We start from the raw sequence: 17902 nt of genomic DNA, 5'->3' as shown, positions 1-17902 counted from the left end.
TGAACGAATAAGGAATAAATATTAATCACCTTCAGGGCTGCCTTTAGAGTTTGCATTGATTTCAAACTTTTTCTATGAGAAGTGAGTGCCTAACGGGTCTGACTGAAAAAAGATTGGTGTGGAAGAGCAAGGTAGGGTTGTTGGATAAGAATTTTGAAGAAAGATGCCCACAAGAAGAGGAAAAGGAAGGCTGGGGTCAAGAAAGTGGGTAGGAAAAGGGGGAAAAACAGGACAAATGGTGACAGTAGTAAAGGAAAAGAAAGGGTTTGTTACTTGAGGTTTCTTCCCTTTCTCTGTTCCTATTTTTATCCATTCCTCTGTTCTGTACATTTTATCACAGGTAATCAAAAATATCCATCCGGTGAACTGATTTCTCCTAATTCTAATAATTGACCGAGGGGGGAAATGAATTCAGTTTGGGGTTATCTAGTGAGGTGGGAGGGAACTAGGAAAGAGAATGGGGTGTCTCTGATTTGCTTCTTCTTTGACCCACTATCCAATAAACTGAAAGCCTTGCTTCTGGATGTCTTGCTATTCACAACATTATCTTATACATCATATTTTTATCCTTAGGTGTTAACTTAAATCTTTCTTCTGCAGTTTAATTTCTTCTTGTTATGGCATCTGTAGACATGGTGAACAGCTGGGCAACTTCGCTTCTTGTAATTATCTTTCACATATTTGAAGACCATTATTAAGTCACCTTCTAGTCCTCTATTCTCCAAGGTAGATAAACTCAACCCCTTTCAACTTCTCTCCTAGGTTGTCTTTCTGGCCTTAAATCAGTTTCATTGTTCTCCACCTGGACTCCTTCCAGTTTTCTAAATTCTTTCACAAAATAGGACATCCTAAACCTGAAAACCTTTCAATAGATCAACATATAGAATTAAACACTGACAAAATATAGATTAGGCAAATGATTCCAACATTTTTTCCTGCCACTTGAATCAACTAATTAAATATTAACCAGTCTATTATGTGTCAACACTGTGCTAGGCACAAAGCAGTTCTTTGAATAAGAAATGTAAATAAAGTGCCAGAAAAATAAGGAAAGTTTTCTGATTAGTAAATCTATGACTGTTCCTCTGCAAAAAAAAAAAAAAATATAAGTGATGTCCAATTAGAAATAACTACTACTCTCATCTTCTGCTGTCTTCCCACTGATAATTCAACAAAGAGACAACATAATGAAAAATGGATTAAATACTTAGGCTTCTAGAATTCAAAGATTCATTCATATATTTTGTTTTTTTCAATGTTATTTTAAGGGCTCCCAGTCTTTAGATTCTAAAATGCTGGATATCCTTTCATAGAACAATGGAATTAGAAAGGACAGAAAAAGAACACTGAGGAATGGTTTTCAATCAGTGTATTTATCATCTTTGAACTCCATGGCTTTCAGCTTCTGTTTATGGAACTAAATAAGACCCTTTTGTAGATATGCACATGCTTGGAAAACAGCGATTGATTGCTATACCCTGAGCTTGCAGAGGGAGCCATAGAACTAAATTTAAAGTTGTCCCCCCCTTAAAGGCAACAAAAGTTATTACAAGACATCCGTCTTCTTGGTTTAGTGATAAATTACGGTGTGCTGAGGGGATAAACTGTATCTTAAAAAAGCTTGCACAGGCTTCTGTTGCCATGACAACAGATATGCACAACATCACTCCTTTGCTTATCAAAATCACAACCAGAGCAGAAAAAATGTGTCTTATTTGTTCCAGTGGAACTGCTGGTTGTTGTGTACAATTACCTAAATGACAAAACTTGATTAATCAGGAGGTGTGTATCTTAAAGGTACAGTAATTATATATTTTTTAAAATGCAGCAATTAAACATTTCCTGAGGAATTGTAATCATATTAAGTTGTAATAGTTTATCATAGATCAATCAATCTACAGTCACTACTTCCACATAAATTTTAAATCATTATATGAACACTGATTTTTATTATAAATCACTGCTACTAAAGGGATATCAATATATAGCGTTAAACAACTAGCTTAGGTAAAAAAATTCAGCTGCACTCAGAATGAAAAAAAAAATTTATACTACAAACATGATACAAAGACATGTTAGCCACCATGTTAGCCACCCTCCAACCTCCCAAATCCATTTGGCTCTTAATCATTTTCCTCCTCTGCTGCTTATGGGATAAAATATGAACTCCTTAGGTTGACATTTAAGGCCCTTTAGGATCTGGCTCCAATTTACCTTTCCAGTCTTATTTCATATTACTTCCCTTCACTCATTATATTTTTCAGCCTAACTGGATTGATTAATAGTTAGCTATTATTCCCTTATCTTCTCCTGCTGTTCCCTGCCTCCCTGCATCTGTGTGAGTTGTTTCCAGTGCCTGAAATGTCCTCTTTCCTCACAGTCACATGTTGAAATCCTTTTCAAGGCTTAGCTCAGGTGTCACTTCCTCCATAAAGTCTTTCCTGATCAATCCAGCTGAAATCAATCTTTCCTCAACTTTATGAGAGGCTTGGGTTCAGACTTCTACCTAGACCTTATCACACTCAACTTCCCATCAGGCTTATTTGTGTAAGTATTGTAATTCTTACTCTCCCCTGGCAGAATTTAAGTTCCTTGAAACCATGTAGTGGTGCTTCATGAATGTTTCCTGAATTGTTTAAGAAAGAGGAGAAAAAAAAAGGGAAGGCCTTCAATTTCTGTCAGTCCAAGCTCCATGTTAAATAAGGCATCATTGCTTCACTTACCTCATATTTCGAGTATCCCAGCCCCGGATGGTAGTGTCATTGGCTGTTGCAACTTGGGTGCAGTTGTGATGTGGGCTCCATCTACCAGAAGTAAACTTCAACTGACCTTTCCCTTCTAATGCTGTAGAACTGGACAGCTTGGCATTTGGACAATATTTCAAAAAGAGTAAGAATGGAAAAGCAAATTCAACTCATTGAACTGAGACTTTAGGTATAAAAATACAAAAAAAAATCAGAAGTATTTTTGTCTTCTTCCCTTAAAAGGCCCACATGTTTAAACCTTCTTTAGAAAACTATAAAATTGAGGACATAAGAAAAATAAAACAAAAGGCCTATTAATAGATCTCTATTAAACAGGAATCATGTGCATGTATATGAATAGAGATGATTTGCTAAAACTTGAAAGACAAATAATTTAAACATCTGGCCTTACATAAAAGACAAGGACAGAGCCATTAAAGTATACACTAACATCTTGAGAATAAAAGGAATAATAGAATTTAGTCAATAAAACACTATTTTAAATTCTGTCTTCCTCTCCCTTTATTCTGAAGATCTCAAAGTACTTTATATGGAAGTTGATTAAAACTCATTAGAACAGTGACTATGTGGTTAATATCTGTTTCAAAGAAGTACAATGAAAACTCTCTCCTAGAAGGCATCATCTGCATCAGTGCAAGTATAGAAGGGCAGAGCACCTGAACAGATGAGAAGAGAGGTGACTCCTTTCATGTAGCGGAAAGCTGGATGACACATGTTGAATCCCAGCTCCATATGACCTCAGTCAAATCACCTCACCTCTCTGGGTCTTAGTTTTGTTATCTGCAGAATGAGGAGGTTGGAATAGATGACCTTTAAGACCTACTGCTTGATTTAAATCCTATGAATTTATAATCAAGTTGATCTTTTTGCCCTATTATTTGTTTAATTGCCCTTACCAGTCTACTCACATGAGTATGTTTTACTCTGGAATATGTGGAACTGGCTTATATATACTTCCCACTCTAAGTTGTAGATAAAATTTGAATCACATTGTGACATTTAAAGAATCCACACTCTCCCCCTTCCGTGAGGTAAATACTTCCCACCTTTCACTGTACAAATTATTCCCACCCACCTATCCTAACCCAATAGTTCCCTTCAGCAACTGGGTATCCAATTATCTGATACTGTCCTGAAAATTGCCCCCAAATAATCTCAAATCAACATTCATTTTAATTTACTTCAACTGGAAAAACTGTACATAGTACTTTTATGAGGAGGAAGTGAGACTGATCAAACTAATTATGATAGAATATTATAATTCCAAAAACATCAGGAATCACCACTGTCTCTGAGTCAACTAAAATGTAATCTTGTGGATATAAGTTAGAAACTATAAGTATGGCAGAAATGGCTCTGAACCTAAAAAAGAGAACTACATTAGATTTACATAAACCTATGGAAGATAGGTTTCTGGACAGGGGCAGGAGAAGTAATTTCAAATTCCTGGTTTGACGTTTACTACCTGTGTAAAAGACAAGTCACTTAGCTTTTCTAAGCCTCAGTTTCCTTTATTTTTAAAATTATTGAAAAGAATCACTACCTCCTTTCACAGAACTATTATGAAGAAAGCTCTTTGTAAACCTGCAAGTGCTATAGAAATGTAAGTTATGCTCTTTTCACCTGTTGAACAGACATGACCAAGAGACCCATCTACAATTTGAGTAAAATCCAACTACAGAAACATTCTATCATCAATAAACAAAGTTAGAGGGATTATTTAAATAGAGAGAATGGAGAAAATCAGAGAAAAAAGACCTGGAAAGAATCTCAGCTTCTGAGAAGGACCACCACAACTCAAAGCGCTGAGGAAGCATGGAATCACTAATGAATTCTGCAGGGGCCACTAGCACATAGATTAAAAAGAAGAACACAACACTACTGATGGAGGTCTTGGTTCCCCTCCTCAGAAAGGGCTCCTCAAAATCTTCTGGGCTACAAACCTTTTAAGGAAAAAAAAAATACACATCTTGTCTCTTTATCGGATTTGTGAAACTAGTAAAGAAGCAGAAATTTAAAACCAAACATAAAAAGTCACGTGGATTTGAAATAAACATTTACTGAAAGAATCTGCTCTAAAACCACTGACCTGGGAGCCCTAGAGCCCTGGTCTTTAGCTATGACTATGTCAAGGTAGGAAAGCAGTCCTGGTGATGACTAGTATCATAGTAGGAACAAAGTCTCGACAACTCCTTGTGCTACTTTGGGCAAATCATGTAACTTCTTTATGTTTCAGTTTTATCATGTGTATAAACAAGAAGGCTGGACTAGAAGACCTCAATGGTCCTTTCTTTTTCTTTTTTCAACAGGTATTCATTCACCACCCATTCATTCACTGTGCTAGGTGGTGAGGTTAAAGACAAAAATAAAATGTCCTCTGCCCTCAAGGAGCCTGTATTCTGTTATTAAATCTGATTACTAAATATTCATTGTTAGCATTTATTTATTTATTTAAAATTAAATTTTATGTTTATTTTTAGTTTACATCATTCATTTCCACAAGATTTTAGGTTACAAATTTTTCCCTGTCTCTCCCCTACCCACTACCCCAAACCAGCTATCCCACTGTATGCCCCATCCTCCAATCTGCTCTCTCCTATATCCTCCCCCATTCCCCCTCCAACTCTCCAGTGGGGCAAGATAGATCCCCATACCTCAGTGCCTGTACATCTTACTTCCCAGTTGCATGTAAAAAAAAATAATATATATATTTTTTAACATTTGATTCCAAAACGTTGAAGTCCAGATTCCCTCACTTCCCATCGTCAGCCACCCTTACTGGGAAGATAAGCAATTCAATATAGGTTGTACATATGTAGCTATGCAAAACTTTTCCATAGTGGATATATTGTGAAAGAGTGACTATATTTCCCTCCATCCTATCCCACGCCCCATTTGTTCTATTCTCTACTTTGACCCTGTCCCTTTTCAAAAGTGTGTGCTTCTAACTTCCCTCTCCCCCAACCTGCCCTCCCCTTCATCATCCCGCCTCTCATCCCCTTCCCCCCTTCTCTCCTGTTGGGTGATATACCCTCTTTAGTGTGTATGTTATTCCTTCCCTAAGCCAAATTCCCTTTTGCCTTCCTGTTCTTCCCCTCTATTGTAACAGTTTTCTCTTGCCCCTTCTATATAACATAATTTACCCCATTCTGTCTCTCCCCATCTCCTCTCATTATATTCCTCTTTCACCTCTTAATTTCACCTTTCAAGTATCATCCCATCCTATTCAATTGATCCTGTGCCCTCTCTCTATGTATACCTGTACATATACACACTTAAATTTGTACTCATACATCCATATACCCTCCTATATAAACATATATATGTGTGTATATATATATATATACACACACACACACATTTATATTCCCTTCAACTATTCTCATACTGAGAAAAGTTTCATAAGTTATGATATTCGTTTTTCCATGTTGGAATATAAATAGTTCAACTTTGATAAGTTCCTTATGATTTCTTTTCCCTGTTTACCTTCTCATGCTTCTCTTGCTTCTTATATCTGAATGTCAAATTTTCTACTCAACCCTGGTTTTTTTCATCAAGAGTTGCTTGAAAGGGAGCAGGAGGGTGGAGCCAAGATGGAGGAGTAGAAGCATGACCCTCCCCAATCCATGGAAAAAGGGGACTCTAAACAAACTTTGGAGCTGCAGAACCCACAAAATGACACAGAGAAGCTAACCTCCCGCTGAGGACAGCCCAGCAGGCCAGCAGGAATCGGCCAGAGCAGCGCTCTGGGAGCTGAGCCCAGCCCCATGCTGAGGCTTTAGCCCTAGGGCGGGCCTGACCAGCCACCAGCCAGAGGGACTCCAGATCAGCAGCAGCTGCGGCCGTTTACAGATTTATCAATACACAGAAGCTAAGGACAAGGTGAGAGGCCAGTGCAGTCTGGACTTTGGGACCCAGTAAGTGGGAGGGTGTGGCTTTTACCCCCGGGGCGAGAAACCTCTGAGATGCCAGGACAGCCTGCCAGCTCCATATGGCAGCTTCAGCTCCTGGCCTGAAGAGTGTAGGGGGACCAAGCACTAGTCTGAGGGGTAATTGCTCTTGCTTTAACCTGATTGGATCTGGATTGCAGTCTAGAATGGAGGTCCTGGGGTGTGTGTCCAGCTTGCCAGAGCGTGTGGAGACCTCAGAGAGGGCACCCATCTAATACCTCCAGCAGCTGACAAAACCCCAGCGTTTGGGATGAAAACTCCCCTGTCTGGTGACAGAGTCCTACTGTGGCAAAAAGCCCAAAAGTCAAGTAATTGAGTGGCAAAATGAGCAGGCAAAGGAAACAAAGCAGATAGAAGATTACAACATTACACTCCTATTTTGGGGACAAGAAGGAGCAAGGCATGGAACAGGAGGAAAAGAGTGAAGTCAGAACTCCTGCACCAAAAGCTACAAAGGAAAATACAAGCTGGTTACAGGCCATAGAGGACCTTAAGAAGCAGATAAGAGAAGTGAAGTGGAGGAAAAATTGGGAAGAGAAATGAGAACAATGCAAGAAAATTATGAAATGAGAGTCAACAGCCCGACTGAAGAAAATAATACCTTAAAAAACAGACTAACTCAAATGGCAAAGGAGGCTCAAAAAAGGCAATGAGGAGAAGAATGCCTTAAAAAGTCAAATTTGCCAGATGGAAAAAGAATCTCAAAAGCTCAATGAGGAGAATCATGGCTTCAGAATTAGATTGGAGCAAATGGAAGCTAATGACTTTATGAGAAATCTAGACGCTGTTAAACAGATCCACACAAATGAAAGAATAGAAGGCAATGTGAAATATCTCATGGGAAAAACCACTGACGTGGAAAATAGATCCAGGAGAGATCATTTAAAAATTATTGGACTACCTGAAAGCCATGACCAAAGTAAGACCCTAGAAAGCATCCTCCAGGAAGTTCTCAAAGAAAACTGCCCTGATGTTTTAGTGCCAGAGGGCAAAATAGAGGTTGAAAGAATCCACCGATCACCTCCTGAAAAAGATACCAAAAAGAAAACTCCTAGGGATATTATAGCCAGGTTCCAGAATTCCCAGATTAAGGAGAGAATATTACAAGCAGCCAGGAAGAAACAATTTGAATATTGTGGAAACACAATCAGGATAACCCAGGATCTGGCAGCTTCTACACTGAGGGATCGAAGGGCTTGGAATGTGATATTCCGGAGGTCAAAGGAGCTGGGATTAAAACCAAGAGTGACCTACCCAGCAAAACTGAGTATCATGTTTCAGGGAAAAATATGGTCATTCAGTGGAATACAGGACTTTCAAGCATTCTTGCTGAAAAAACCAGAGTTGAATAGAAAATTTGACATTCAGATACAAGAAGCAAGAGAAGCATGAGAAGGTAAACAGGGAAAAGAAATTTTAAGGAACTTATCAAAGTTGAACTATTAACATTCCTACATGGAAAAACAATAATTGTAACTTATGAAACTTTTCTCAGTAGTTGAAGGGATTAGAAACATATATATATATATGTGTCTACACATATGTCTTTATATGAGGGTATGCGGGCATATGAATACATATGTGAATGTGTGTATATACGTTTACAGGTATACATAGATAGAGGGCACAGGACCAATTTAGCAGGAAAGGATGATACTTAAAAGGTGAAATTAAGAGGTGAGAGGAATATAATGAGAAGAGATGGGGAGGGACAGATTGGGGCAAACTATCTCATACAGAAGAGGCAAGGGAAAATGGTTACAATGGAGGGGAAGAATAGGAAGGCAAAAGGGAATGGGTCAACCTTATTCCTATTGAATCTGGCTTGAGGAGGGAGGGAAATACACACTAAATAGGGGATCTCACCCTCCAGGAGAATAGGGGGAGAAGGGGATGAGAGGGAGGATGATGGAAGGGAGGGCAGGCTGGGGGGGGAGGGAAGTTGGAAGCACCCACTTTTGAAAAGGGACAGGATCAAATTAGAGAATAGAATAAGTGGGAGGTGGGATAGGAGGGAGGGAAATATAGTCAGTCTTTTACAATATATCTACTATATTATTGTTTTGCATTAGCTGCACATGTACAACCTATACTGAACTGCTTGTCTCCCCATTGGGGGTGGGTGGCAGGGAGGGAAGGGAATGAATCTGGAATTGAAAGTTTTAAAATCAAATATTCAAATATATATATATATATGTGTGTGTGTGTGTATATATATATATACTATTATTAATACCATCCTACATGTAATTAAGAAATAAGATATACAGGCACTGAGGAATAGAGATCCACTGGAAAAGTTGAAACGGGTATGGGAGAAAATATGGGAGAGAGCAGACTAAAGGTGGGGATATCCTGTGGAACTGCTGTTTTGGGGGGATGGGTGGGGGAAAAATGGGGAGAAAATTTGTAACTCAAAATCTGGCGGAAATGAATGATGTAAATCAGAAGTTAATAAAGCATTAAAAAAAAAAAGAATTGCTTGAAAGTCCTCTGTTTCATTGAATGACCATATTTCCCCCTGACCATTTAAAGTTACTGTAGACATTATAAAATATTTGGGAATCTACCTGCCAAAACAAACCCAGGACCTATATGATCATAACTACAAAACACTTTTCACACAAATAAAGTCAGATCTAACTAATTGGAAAAATATCAATTGCTCATGGCTGGGTCGAGCTAATATAATAAAAATGACAATTTTACCGAAATTAAATTATATATTTAGTGCCATACCAATTAATTTACCAAAAAACTACTTTATAGAGTTAGAAAAAATAGTAACAAAATTCATCTGGAAGAATAAACGGTCCAGAATATCAAGGGAATTAATGAAAAAAAAATGCTAGGGAAGGTGGACTAGCTTTACCAGATTTCAATCTGTACTATAAAGCAGCAGTCATCAAAACTACTTGGTACTGGCTTAGGAATAGAGGAGTGGATCAATGGAATAGATTAGGCACACGAGATTCAGAAGTCAACGACTACAGTAATGTATTGTTTGATAAACCCCCAGACCCTGGTTTTTGGGATAAGAACTCACTATTTGACAAAAACTGCTGGGAAAACTGGAATATAGTATGGCAGAAACTGGACATAGACCATTATCTAACACCATATACCAAAATCAAGTCTAAATGGGTACATGATATAGGTATAAAGGTTGATACTGTAAGCAGTCTGCTAAAACAAGGAATAGTTTACCTATCAGACTTGTGGAGAAGGAATGACTTTATGACGAAACAGGAATTAGAGAACATTATAAAATGTAAAATGGATAATTTTGACTACATGAAATTGAAAAGTTTCTGTACAAATAAAGCCAATGTAATCAAGATTAAGAGGGAGGTGGGAAATTGGGAAAGAATCTTTACAACCTATGTCTCTGACAAAGGACTCATCTCTAAAATATACAAAGAACTGAGTCATATTTATAAGAATACAAGTCATTCCCCAATTGATAAATGGTCAAACGATATGAACAGGCAGTTTTCAGAGAAAGAAATTAAAGCTATCTACAAGCACATGAAGAAATGCTCTAATTCACTATTGATTAGAGAAATGCAAATCAAAACAACTCTGAGGTACCACATCTCACCAGTCAGATTGGCTAAGATGACAAAACAGGAAAATGACAAATGCTGGAGAGGATGTGGGCAAACTGGAACACTAATGCATTGTTGGTGGAGCTGTGAACTGATCCAGCCTTTCTGGAGAGCAATCTGGAACTATGCCCAAAGGGCTATAAATACTTTCATACCCTTTGATCCAGCAATACCACTCCTAGGGTTATATCCCAAAGAGATCATAGAAATGGGAGAAAGACCCATATGTACAAAAATGTTTATAGCAGCTCTTTTTGTTGTGGCAAAGAATTGGAAATTAAGGGGGTGTCCATCAATTGGGGAATGGCTGAACAAGTTGTGGTATATGCATGTTATAGAATATTATTGCGCTATAAGAAACGGGGAGCAGGCGGTCTTCATATTTACCTGGAGATGCTTAAAAGAACTGATGCTGAGTGAGAAGAGTAGAACCAGGAGGAATTTGTACACAATTACGGACACAACGTATGTGTGATGACCAACTTTGATAGACTGGACTCTTCTCAACAATGCAGGGATATAAGTCAATCCCAAAAGACGCATGATGGAGAGAAAAACGTGCATCCAGAGAAAGAACTAGAAAGATCTAAATTTATATCCAGGTGGAAGCAAAATACCTGATCTTTTTGTTCTCTTATTTGATTTTATGTCCTCTATACCATTTTTCATCCCAGCTGGTACAATCCATCCTTATAACCTGACCATTGTATAATGTGAAAGTATCTACAGATCCTATACTTGATTATAAGATGCCATGGGGGGGGGGGGGAAGGAGGGGGACAAATTGTGAAATTCAAGGAATTGTGGAATTGAATCCTGTAAATTAAAAGGAAACAAACAAATTAATAAATTAAAGAATTAATTAAAAAAAAAACATATTTCCCCCTGAAACATGATACTCAGTTTTGCTGGGTAGGTGATTCTTGGTTTTAATCCCAGCTCCTTTGACCTCCAAAATATCATATTCCAAGCCCTTCAATCCCTCAGTGTAGCAGCTGCCAATTCCTGGGTTATCCTGATTGTGTTTCCACAATATTCAAATTGTTTCTTCCTGGCTGCTTGTAATATTTTCTCCTTGATCTGGGAACTCTGGAACCTGGCTATAACATTCCTAGGAGTTTTCTTTTTGGGATCTTTTTCAGGAGGTGATTGATGGATTCTTTCAGCCTCTATTTTGCCCTCTGGTTCTAAAACACGACAATTTTCCTTGAGAATTTCTTGAAGGATGATTTCTAGTTTCTTTTTTTGATCATGGCTTTCAGGTAGTCCAATAATTTTTAAATGATCTCTCCTGAATCTATTTTCCAGGTCAGTGGTTTTTCCATTGAGATATTTCACATTGCCTTCTATTTTTTCATTCTTTTGGATCTGTTTAATAGTATCTTGATTTCTCATAAAGTCATTAGCTTCCATTTGCTCCAGTCTAATATTCTGAAGGAATTAGTCTCTTCAGTGAGCTTTTGAGATTCTTTTTCCATCAGGCAAATTCAGCTTTTTAAGGCATTCTTCTCCTCATTGCCTTTTTGAGCCTCTTTTGCCAGTTGAGTTAGTCTATTTTTAAAAGCTGTTATTTTCTTCAGTCAGCTTGTTGACTCTCTTTTCATGATTTTCTTGCATCATTCTCATTTCTCTTCCCATTTGGTTCTCTTATTTGATTTTCAAAATCCTTTTTAAGGTCCTCTATGGCCTGTAACCAGTTCACATATTTCAAGTTTTTCGTACAGGAGTTCTGACTTTGTTGTCTTCCTCTTGTTACATGCTTTGATCCTTCTTGTCCCCAAAAAAGGAATCCAAAGTTGGATAGCTGTGCTTGCTTTGCTTTCTCATGTTGCCACTCAATTACTTGACTTTTGAGCTTTTTGCCACAGTAGAACTCTGCTTTGTCCCAAATCACTGGGGTTTTCACAGCTGCCGGAGCTATTAGTTGGATGCCCTCTCTGAAGCCTCGACCGGCTCTGGCACCTGGTCATGCACCCCAGAACCTCCACCCTAGATAGCAATTAAGATCCAAGCTGGTTAAAGCAAGAGTGATTACCCCTCAGACTGGTTGCTTGGTCCCTCTCCAATATGCAGGCAAGGAGCTGTGAAGTAGCTATGCCGTAGCAGCTGCCACACCTCAGCCACTTCTCCCTCCGGGGGGGGGGGGGGGGCAGAGACCTGGCCTCACTCCCAGACCCCCTGTTCCCACAAAGTCCACAATGACCTCTCACTCTGTCTTTGGCATTTATGGGTTGATAACTCTGGAAACCACCACAGCTGCTGGTGATCCACTCTCCCGAAGTCCCTCTAGCTGGGGCTGGTTGGGGTGTCCTGGGGCTAAAACCATAAGCTCATGTGGGGCTGGGTGCTGCTCCCAGCATGCTGCAATGGAAGCTTCCTGCCAAGCTGCCTTTAGTGGGAGATTTGTTTCTCCCTGTCACTTTGTGAGTTCGGTAGCACTAAAATTTGTTTAGAGTCATGTTTTATAGGTATTTGAGGTGGTTATGGGGAGAGCACACAGTTTTCCTGCTTCTATGCTGCCATCTTGGCTCTGCCCCAATGGTCCTTTCTATATTTGAGTTATATGTGATCTTGAGCAAGTGCCTCCACTTCTCTAGCTACTTCGCTTTCCTCATTTGTAAAATCAAAGGATTGGCTTAGATTATTTTAAAGTTCCTTCTAGTTCTAAGGTTCTATGATACTAATGACATATTCAAGATCAGAAAAAGACTAAAACCCTTTATTTTGGGATATGCTAAGAAGAGGTAGCTAGCATTACATATTTTCTACCCCAACCTGGTCCTCAGGATAAAGGGCACACTGAATAAAGTTCACCGGGGATCCTGTTACTGTAATTTAGAGTCCCATGGTTTTTAAAATCTGACTGAACAGTAATTTTTTGAAACCACATTCAAGAATCAGAATTAGTCAAGTCCAATTAGCTAGCAATGTTTAATACCAGGATATCTAGAGACAGCAGAGATGTTTATAAGAGTGAGGTGGTAGCAGAGGATGTACCATCAGCATTGCCTACATAAATCACTGAGACAGACCATAATGTTGTAGGATGGGCAGATGGGTTCTATGGGAATTTGGTCTACATTTGGACAAAACAAAGCTATTAATAAACTCTACAAAAAGCTCTTCTGGTATGAGTAAAATAACAATGTTTTATAAACTGTTAGCCATTCCTTCTATTTGACTATCTTAGATCACACTCAATTTAGTTGAATAAGCATCTCTTAAGCACCTGTCTGATGCCAGGTGCTGTGAACACACAGAAATATATTTCAGATACATTAGGTAATAGGCTAACAGCATACACTAAATACGGAAGAAAAAAAAAACTTCTTAAAGGTTTTACCTGGAGAGTCATTCAGGTTTCTTTACTATTAGTTTATATTCTAGTGATATCTTTAGTATTATTTTAAAATTTTCTAAAAATAAGCATTCCATTTCTTCTCATTTATCAACAAATATTTATGAAACACATCATGAGAAAGATTCTAGGAAATGAGCTCTAGGTAGATGATCTCAATCTAAGATAGCTGGCATTGAAGAAAATTTTTGTGCCTCTTAAGAGCCTTAATTTCCATGTATTATTAATTATCACTTAGTTTGTTGATCATTCATGAGTAAAATCAAGCCCAGAGGCCACCTCCATCCCAGCATAAGGGCAATGCTTTCAAAGTGTCACAGGCAAATCTGCAAGGGACCTAAGACATCATCTAATCCCAACCTCTCATTTTATGAATGAATAAACTGAGACCCAGAGAAGTTCAATGACTTGAGGCATATAGGTAGAAAGTGGCAGAGCAGGGACTTGAAGCACCGTCCTCTAATTCCAAATCCAGAACTTGTGCCATTGTGCCAATCAAAGGGCTTTAAGTCTCTAATTAGTAAAATATATTTTTGTGAAATGACATTTTATAATGCCTCTCAAAAACTTTCCTCTCAAAATTTTCAAGACTGTAAAAATTCAATGTCAAATATAATATGGTTCTCTGTTAACTCTATCCAAACCCTTCCTTCCCTAGAGAACAGGTCCATATAGAGATTGGTATGGTTAAAAGCATCCCATATTGATCCAAATACAGTCTATTTTCCCTTCAAATCAAATTTATATAAAATTTGGGTGCAGTCAAAAAAATCAGCATTATTTTTTTTAATTTATTTACTTTTAGTTTACAATATTCAGTTCCACAAGTTTTTGAGTTCAAATTTTCTCCCCCTCCCCCCATGGCGGCATGCAATCCAATATAGATTCTACAAATACCTTCACATTAAACATTAGTCAAGTTGTAAAGAAGAATTATAACCAATGGAATTAACAACAAGAAAGAAGAAACAACACAAAACAAAACAAAAGAGAGAGAGCAAGTAGTTTGCTTCATTCTGCATTCAGACTCTGTAGTTATTTCTCTGGATGTGGATAGCCCTTTCCATCAGCTGTCTTACAGCCTTGCATTGCTGAGAGGAGCCTGGTCTATCAAAGTCAGTCATCATAGATATGATGTGTCTGTAATTGTGTACAATGTTCTCATGGTTCTGCTCCTCTCTCTCAGTATCAGTTTATATAAGTCTCTCCAGCTTATTATGAAGTTCATCTGCTCCTCATTTCTTTTAGCACAATAGTATTCCATTACATTCATATACCACAACTTGTTTAAATCAGTGTTATTTTTTAGTACCTATACATACATATAATTTTCAGTGAGATATTTCAAGAGCATAGCCTATATTTTGATTAAAATGGTATATAAAAGTAAATTATGTGGGGGGGGGCTAGGGAGAGGTAAACATCTAAGATACAGCTCCTCATAGGGACAAGAACAGGGATTGGACCTGTCATTTCATTAGGACACAAAATTCCATGATGAAGAAGTTCCTTCTACCAATGTTGGAGAATACTTTCCCTGCAACATAATTAAGTGACTTGCCCAGGGTTACAAAGCCAGTATGTGTCAAAGGCAGAATTTGAACCTAGGTCTTTTTGGTTCTCAAGTTAATTGTCTATGTCATTCTGCTATGTACACCATATCATGCATTGATGAAATCATGTTATGATAAGACAATAATTTGAGACCTTAGGTCTAATAAGCTATTTTTTTTTCTTTTTCTTATATCAGGGCTCCCCAGCAGGCTGACTCTCAGCAAACAATAGATTTTAGGCCTTCTCTGAATGCTCTAGACCTCAATTTCCTCAACTGTAAAATGAGGGCATTAGATTAGGTGACCTCCAAGGTACCTTCCTGATCTAACCCCTAGGATCATATATTTATGATCTGACACCATGCCCTACCTTTTCCCATGGTTCGAGAATAATCCTATTGTGCTAAAAAGAATCAATGATACACACTAGTTTCTTTCTCCCTCTCCACTAACTTAGGCAAGTATATTTCCTATTGCCATATGGAAATTAGAAAGATGGAAATAAAGAAAAAAAAACCTGAATATTGCCTATTTCTCAAACTCATAATGATGTAAAGGGTAGTGAAAACCCTAAGATTATAGCCTGTTCTGAGAAAGCTGCTTAGGAGATCTTAAATCAATAGGTTTTAAAGCACCTTGTATTGTTCTAAGGAGTCTAGTGGATCCAAAAGAAGTAAAAGAAATTATTCCTGCCTTTGGCTGGAGGAACTTTTAAGTCTACCTGAAGGAACTTTAATCTAGCTTAACTACTAACTGTAACTATATTTTTAAAATCTAACTAGGGGAGCATTGATCTATTTTAACTACTTCCTAGTAAAAACCATATAAAACAAGGAGAGAACAATTACATGTTAACTATGTAGGGCTGATCCTGGGTGCCAAAGGAGTTCTGAAAAAAAAGACATAGTGATGCAAGCTGGCATAGTCAAGAGAAAGTCTTTGTGGAAGAGGGGTGTATGAATAAGGCTTCAACGCATCTAACTAGGAGTATAGGAAAGAAGATATTCCAGGCAAAAGAAATTACATGAGCAAAAATATGGAAGTATAAATAAGTCATGTTGTGTTGAATGGACCTAATTAACTGGAGTAGAGAGATTTTATGTTGGGGAGGGGAGTAGTGATTGGGTGGATAGGATGGGGCCACTTTAGACAGAACCTTGAAAACCAGGAAGAAAAGTTTGGATTTGATACAGTTGGCACCTTCATAAGTTTGAGCTAGGAAGTGTCATGATGAAGGGTATATTTTAGGAAGATGAATCTGGCAGCGGTGGGCGGGATGGTTTGGAGGGCAGAAAGACTGCAGGCAAGCAGAAGGCTGCTGCCAGGTGTGAGGTGAAAAGGAAGCACAGGAAAAAGACAAGTGCTTCCACAGAAACCTAGTCCCCATAGGTGTAAAGAAAAAAGGTTGTAAGTTAAATTTTAATAAAAGCCCCAAAGCAAATTTATTATCAGTTTTCACTGAGCGCCCACCCAAGGTGAACAGTCTAGCATGGAATGGAAAACCAATCAATCACTTTTTTTGTTGTTTCCTGGTGAAATGGAAAGGAAATTGAGTAAGAGATCCACAGGATGCAGTGTACATGGTTATGTCTTTAGCATTAAAGAAAAATATTCAGCAATTCTGAGGCTTAACTGTTGTTGTTTTTAAGATTAAGATTTAAAGATTAAAGGCATTCCATATAATTGTTCACAGAAAATGCTGCTAATGCCAGGACAGAAAAAAAGGATGTCTTCTAATGAACAAAATTATATGACGTACATCAATTTTAGCAGTATATAAAAGGCATATTTATATGAAGGGTCTCAGATTTATAAGCAACTTATAAGACTGAACTTCAAAACACAAAAATCTATAAAGCATTTGGCACTAAAAAATTACAATATAGCAAAGAGTCTAAAATTAAAGCTAAATTTAATAAGGGGGAAAAATACCTTTGACATAGTGCCTTATACACAGTAGCTCAATAATCTGATTATCAATGATATTGCTCAGAAGACCTGGGATCAACTCCTGGCTCTCTCACTTAGCAATTCTATGACTTCAGATAAGTTAGAACTTCTCTGAACCTAAGTTTTATTATCTATAAAATGGGGAAAATAAATACTATTTACCCTACGGGTTATTGTGATAATCAAATGAGAATATATAAACCATTATATAAATTTGAGCTATTATCCATCCATTTATTTATTTAATAAACATTTGGAAAATGCATGGAGATTTTTGTGGGATGGAGAATAACAAAAGCAAAGAGCTTCATTTTTTAAAAGTATATATTCAAAATCTACCTTGTACATAGTATTTAGAAAACAATTTTTTTCATGTTCAAAAATCTTTAGTCTGGCATTTAAAGCCCTCCACAACATAGTGCCTGCCCACCCAGTTTTCAAATAATTTCCTATTATTTCCCTTCATGCACATGCTATTTCATTTAAACTGGCCTGCTAGCTATTTCATGTATACAACATTCCATCTGTCCTTTCTGTGCCTTTGCATGAGAGAAGACCCCTATGGATGGAATAAAGTTGTTCCTCATCACTCCTCCACCTCCTTAGATACCCATGATTACTTAAAGATGGTTTTATTTATTTATAATTCATTTCCTTGAAGAAAATAAGATCTTAAAAAATGCCAAGAGTTTAAAAAAACTCTAGCTCAGCAAAATTT

At 37.7% G+C, this 17902-nt stretch overlaps 1 protein-coding gene across 7 annotated transcripts in view; it reads right to left on the bottom strand.

Moving 5' to 3' along the window:
* EIPR1 (EARP complex and GARP complex interacting protein 1) overlaps positions 1-17902 on the bottom strand; it is a 230276-nt gene that overhangs the window by 23009 nt on the left and 189365 nt on the right. For all 7 annotated transcript variants that reach the window (XM_069108677.1, XM_069108678.1, XM_069108676.1 and 4 more), the window contains one exon: positions 2724-2860. In XM_069108677.1, coding sequence (XP_068964778.1) covers positions 2724-2860 — 137 coding nt within the window. The remainder of the gene's footprint in view (positions 1-2723; positions 2861-17902) is intronic.

Source organism: Petaurus breviceps, unplaced genomic scaffold, assembly GCF_028583685.1.
Source record: "Petaurus breviceps papuanus isolate PSGF00001 unplaced genomic scaffold, PetGlider_PUasm1.0 90418, whole genome shotgun sequence".
Taxonomy (NCBI): Eukaryota; Metazoa; Chordata; class Mammalia; order Diprotodontia; family Petauridae; genus Petaurus; species Petaurus breviceps.
The sequence above is the reverse complement of the archived record's forward strand: the minus strand, read 5'-3'. Positions and strand labels throughout refer to the sequence as shown.